Here is a 5,588-nt window from a genome sequence, read left to right as displayed (position 1 = left end):
GAGAGAGAGAGGTCAGACAGACAAAGAGACGGAAAGCAACTATACTATAAAGAAACAAAGAAGATGCCCCTATTCCTGCTGGTACAGGAGAAAGTCCAACAATTTAGTCCCACTTAGAAGCAGAGGCATAAACTTACTTTAAATTTAAAAAATAATAAAGTAATAAATAGAAGGTAAATTAGGGAAAATTGACGACTGACGTTTGGAGCAAGAGTAATTTCCCTTAACGGAAGTGCTGTCTCATGCATGGAGTGTCCATTGAACACAGTACACACATCAAGTCCAAGCGTTAGTTGCTTGTGTTGTGACAACACACGTCCCTGTTTTAGGTCTTATGTCTTTACGTTTCTGATTTTTTCCTGTTGATGACCATCCGTGAAAACAAGCCCTTTACTTAAGAATATCAGGTTTGTTATTTTCAGTTTCTGTCTCAGAATGTGTCGGTTTGTTGCACTTGGTCTTGACTGTATTGTATTATTCATTTATTGTGTGTACTGTCCCGTAATTAAAATTAGTATCTAAATCTAGATCTAGATTCTAGATCTAGATTAGATCTATCTACTGAACTGTAGTTTTAGTTCATCTGGATTTTAAAAATCAAAACTGTAGGCTACAAAAGTACAGTTCAAACTAAGCTACTGGGTCTAGAAGAGAGTAGGAACTCAGTTCGGTGGTCAATTGGTGGTAAATCGATTTGTGCCAAACCAAGGCAAGGCCTATTTTCTTTGGCTTTGTTGACACTGCTAGATCTAGATCTATGTTTGTGAAACTATAGTCCAGTCTGCTCTACACTAGAGTCTAGATGGATCTAGATCTAGTAACAGCCACTTTCTATTTCAGATTTCCTCCCTTGTATGATTTTTTTCATTGTAATGACACTGTTGTACTGTTGTTAGACAGCCACTTTTTTCCTCAACGAGTGGTAGTCTTGGACAAGTTTCCACTGTAATTTTATCAAGTCAAAGTGCAAACCTCAATGTATTCCATGTAAGAAACTATTTCTCAGTCTCTTATAATTCTCTTTTTGCATCATGTCTCACTGCATGATAGATCTACTGTATCTCTTGTTTAAAAATTATGAGAAGCTGCCTGTCAACTGGAAGGAGATGATTCTGAGTTTGTGGCTTTTGTCGTTGCAAGGACACTCTTCATTGTACGAGGTGTTTATTTTACCGCAACAGGTTGTTGTCCTCTATGTCATGATTAAATGAGTAATCGACTGTATTATCACTCTATGTATCCTATTGAGGATGTGTAGAATTATCTTTCTTGCCTTACAAGTGCTTTATTATTGAAATTACCAATTTTTTGTTTCAATTAATTTGTCTTTCATCATTGACGTGAGCATGACAGATTTATGTGTAAATTAGTTTCACGTCTTGCTGTTTGTTTTCCTCAGATTGCCACGAGAAGCCCTAGGTCTTGTTAGAAGCAGAAGTTATAATGGCCAACGTACACCACGTAAGTAATGACGCAGACTTTGCCAGTGAGCTGGCGAATGCCGGGACCAAGTTGGTGGTAGCGGACTACTTTGCCACCTGGTGAGGACAATGATCGTCTTTTTTAGTCTGTTCGGGTTTGCATTGTGATCGTAGTGGAATTGGATCTCGTAAAATCTTGTTTGAACGTCGAACCTGCTGAAGGATATGCCGAAATGGCAGAAATGTGCGTTATATATTTTATATATATATCATTGATTCTGTGTAAATGAAAGAAATAGGTCAACTGATTTTTTAAATTCTAACACGCCAGTGCAAAAATCGATGAAGAGGTTTTCAATCACAAATCATAATTCAGCATTCACCAGTCTCTTTCACTATCATGCATGGTATAAAACTAAAAGTGCTGTGTGTTGGCTATTTTGTCAATGTTTGTCTTGATTGTCTTGACACTGTGCATCCAATTTCCTGTGGGGATCAAGAATAAGCGGAATTCTATTTTTTTTTTAAAAACACCAAAAGGATGGATAAATTGCTGGATTTCTTTTTGCTTAGTTTACAAAAGAATTGGTTGATTTTCAGTTTGATGTGTTTCTGTCTGCAGGTGCGGTCCATGCCGTGCGATAGCGCCCGCGTTTGCAGACATGAGCACGCGCTACCCCAAGGCCGTGTTTCTCAAGGTCGACGTGGATCAGTGTCAGGTAGAGAGGAGCTGCACTCTGTACTGTAGTGCGTGTTGTATTGTTTGTGTGTGTGTGTGTGTATGTAGGTAGGCACATGTTGTATGCCTCTAAGTCTGTCTCAGATACTGTTTGCCTCTAAGTGTGTCTGGGATGTTGTAGGCCTCTAGTCTAAATCTGTGTGGGTTGTTGTATGCCTGTAAGTCTGTCTGAGTTGCTGTATGCCTCTAAGTCTGTCTGGGATGTTGTATGTCTCTAAGTCTGTCTGGGATGTTGTATGCCTCTAAGTCTGTGTGGGATGTTGTATGTCTCTAAGTCTGTCTGGGTTGGCCCTGACAGGCGAGGCTGGGGCATCTTGCCTCTTATAATGATCCAAATCATATCGATTTGGGCTTAAGACGGTTACAATGATCTCTCTATTGGTAGTGGAATGTGGTCACCATTGTCCTACTGCTGACATTATATATGACGTTATCTTGTTTATTGGAGGGATGTGAGTTTTCTAAAAATAGAATCAAATATGTTTTTCTTTTTCTCATTTCATGTCAGGAAACCGCACAGAGGGAAGGTGTCTCTGCCATGCCGACCTTCATTTTCTACCGGAACAAGGTCAAGGTTAGTAGTTGCAACATATTGTCGTGGGCATAGCATGACTACTTAAAGTCTTTGATGATGTAGGTGGCTGGCAGGTGCTCTGATGTGGTCTGCTCCTTCTTTCCTATCAAACTTCTATCGTCCTTATCTCTTCACCTTTTTTTTTTTGTTTGTTACTCCCTTGTAACACATCTAATCTCTGGCACTTATTGGACCTTATTGTGCCAGATGCTGATCTCTTTGTGTGATTCCGTTGTGTTTCTCTTCTCTATGTAACACTCTATCTGTCGTGGTAACAACATTTGAATATATATGTAGTTTTATCTTCTTCTCTCCCCCCAACCTCACCCCCCCCCCCCCCCTATTATCCTATTTTTTTTTTTTTCCCCCCCCCCCCAAACACCCTTTCCAATCTCCACACCCCCCCCCCCCACACACACCCCCCCTGCCCTCGGTGCGACAGGTTGACCTGATGAGGGGCGCTGATGCCTCTATGCTGGAAGAGAAGATCAAGAAATGGTACTCAGAAGGGGAGGGGGAGGACGGGGACTCGCCTGTCAAAGGTCATGTAAGTGCACGCGATACAGGCCCGAAGGTGCCACTGGTTATTTTTTAGATCTTCATCATCATCATCATCTTCACGATCATCCTCATTGTAGAAAAAGTCGAGTAGGGAGGGGGAATCTTGAGTAGTTTTTAGCTTCATTTCTGTTTATTGACTAAAAACTACTCTAGATTCTTTTTCCAGGGTGCCTTGATAGTCGAAGCAGACTTTGTGCTGTTGAGGCTAGAGAGGTGAGCAGAGTAAGCCTGATTCCCTGTAGGGACTTCACTGTTGACATCCACCCCTTGGCGCTCATATGACCCTACGTAGTTGCGGACGCCATAAAACCTCTTCGTTGGTGGTTGTTGGCGGGTGCTGTGGTGCGGTTTGCTCCTTCTTTCCTATCAAACATCTATCGTCCTGATCTCCCCTCTTTCTTTTTTGTGTTTGTTACTCTCTTGTAACACCTCTAATCTTCTTCGGCACTTCTATGACCTTATTGTGTTGTGAGTGCCGTAACTTACTAAAACGAAAAACCTCTACAAAAAACAAACTACATTTTGTTGTTGTGGTGTGTTGTACAGATGGAGTTGACCTCTCTCATCAACAAAGCGGAGAGCGAGTGTCTCAACGAGGCCGACGACCACACGCTAGAGCACGCCCTGGACCCAAAGGGAGGCTATCTCGAGTCGGATTGCGATGAACAAGTACGTTTGTCTGGCTTGTTTTATTTGTTTGTTTTTTAAAATTCATTTGGGGGGGGGGGGGGGGCGCTCGCTGTATCTCAGATTTTGGTGTTACTTCATCATACCTGTTTGTTTGAATGTTTGTCTGTCTGTCTGTGGGTGGTTGGTAGGTACTCTGGTGTGGTTTATCTCCTTCTTTCTGATCAAAATATAACGTCCTTATCTCTCTTTTTTTTCTTTCTTCTTTTTATGTATGTCACTTTCTAGTAACACTTCTAATCGTGGACACTTATATGACTTAATTGTGTTGCAAGTGGTGTAAAACTCTAACTGGAGCTAAACTTAAATATATTTTTTCGCCGGGGCGTAGGGTTTTTATTCGTCTATTTTCCTATATATAGGAATATTTATTATTATTATTACTTTTACAGTTGATGATCAATGTAGGCTTTAGCCAAGTTGTCAGTGTTCATTCCCTGCTGCTGTGTATGTTTTTTACAGCCCTTTCAAGCTTAAAATGGAGGAATTGTCTGTGTTTTGGTTGTTTTATTTATATTTTAAATAACATCTCTTCCTCTCCCCACCCGCACTCACTTTCTGTTGTTTTTTTCAGCTGATGATCAATCTAGGCTTCAGCCAAGCTGTCAAGCTCCATTCCTTGCAGATGCATTGCTCAAAAGGTGAGTTGTTTGGTTTAACATTGCGGTTTTCCCGCAGAATTTTTCATGCAGGTGGTTGGAGGGTGTCGCTGGTAGATCCCACTTCTTTACTTTCCCTCTGCTGTTCTTGTCTGTCTGTCTGTCTGTCTGTCTGTCTGTCTGTCTGTCTGTCTGTCTGTCTGTCTGTCTGTCTGTCTGACTTTTTCCCCAGCACTGAGTGACCGTTGTTGTGTCGATGTGCTTCTCTTTGCTCAAACTCAAAGATTTCTTGTTGTTGTTTCTTCTTCTTTTTCTTCTTCTTCTTCTTCTTCTTTTTCTTCTTCTTCTTCTTCTTCTTCTCCTGCTCCTCCTCTACCCCCTCCTCATTTCAAATGTTATTATTATTATTGTTGTTATTACTTGATATTGTGTATTGTTGTAATTCTCAATGCTATTATTTATTACGATCATTGATGTCAACGTTACTATTTCATCAATAATGATATTGTTATCATAAATATCTGTGTGTTTCAGAAAACGGCCCAAAGAACGTGAAGCTATTCATCAACCAGCCACACACACTGGACTTTGACTCAGCTGACTCGATGGCGCCTTTACAGATGTTGGAGTGAGTGTGTGTAGAAAGAGAGGCAGAAAAAGAGAGAGAGAGAGAGGGAGTCCAAGCACACACACGCAGAGTCTATATATGCAAAAATAGAGAGAGAGAAACACACCCCATACACAATCACATGTAAAGTCTGTACGCATGATTACAGGGAGAGAGTGAGAACATACCCACACATACACACTTGCACACACTCACACACAGTCCGTACGCTTGTGCATGATTACAGGGAGAGAGTGAGAACATACCCACACATACACACTTGCACACACTCACACACAGTCCGTACGCTTGTGCATGATTACAGGGAGAGAGTGAGAACATATCCACACATACACACACTCACACACAGTCCGTACGCTTGTGCATGATTACAGGGAGA

At 41.2% G+C, this 5,588-nt stretch overlaps 1 protein-coding gene across 4 annotated transcripts in view; it reads left to right on the top strand.

The window, feature by feature from the left end:
• The first annotated feature begins 227 nt into the window (after window positions 1-227).
• LOC101859286 (thioredoxin-like protein 1) overlaps window positions 228-5,588 on the top strand; it is a 9,338-nt gene continuing 3,977 nt past the window's right edge. For 2 of the 4 annotated variants that reach the window (XM_013089756.2, XM_005111272.2), the window contains exons 1-8: window positions 228-407; window positions 1,400-1,541; window positions 2,044-2,140; window positions 2,669-2,734; window positions 3,177-3,281; window positions 3,842-3,964; window positions 4,557-4,623; window positions 5,116-5,209. In XM_013089756.2, coding sequence (XP_012945210.1) covers window positions 1,444-1,541; window positions 2,044-2,140; window positions 2,669-2,734; window positions 3,177-3,281; window positions 3,842-3,964; window positions 4,557-4,623; window positions 5,116-5,209 — 650 coding nt within the window. In that variant the 5' untranslated portion in view covers window positions 228-407; window positions 1,400-1,443. Of the gene's footprint in view, window positions 408-889; window positions 988-1,080; window positions 1,161-1,399; window positions 1,542-2,043; window positions 2,141-2,668; window positions 2,735-3,176; window positions 3,282-3,841; window positions 3,965-4,556; window positions 4,624-5,115; window positions 5,210-5,588 lie in introns of those variants that run through there. The other 2 variants (XM_035973149.1, XM_035973150.1) reach the window with 2 other exon arrangements.

The sequence above is a fragment of the Aplysia californica genome, unplaced genomic scaffold (genome assembly GCF_000002075.1).
Source record: "Aplysia californica isolate F4 #8 unplaced genomic scaffold, AplCal3.0 scaffold01035, whole genome shotgun sequence".
In the NCBI taxonomy this organism is placed as follows: domain Eukaryota; kingdom Metazoa; phylum Mollusca; class Gastropoda; order Aplysiida; family Aplysiidae; genus Aplysia; species Aplysia californica.
This window is presented reverse-complemented; position numbering and strand designations above follow the sequence as displayed.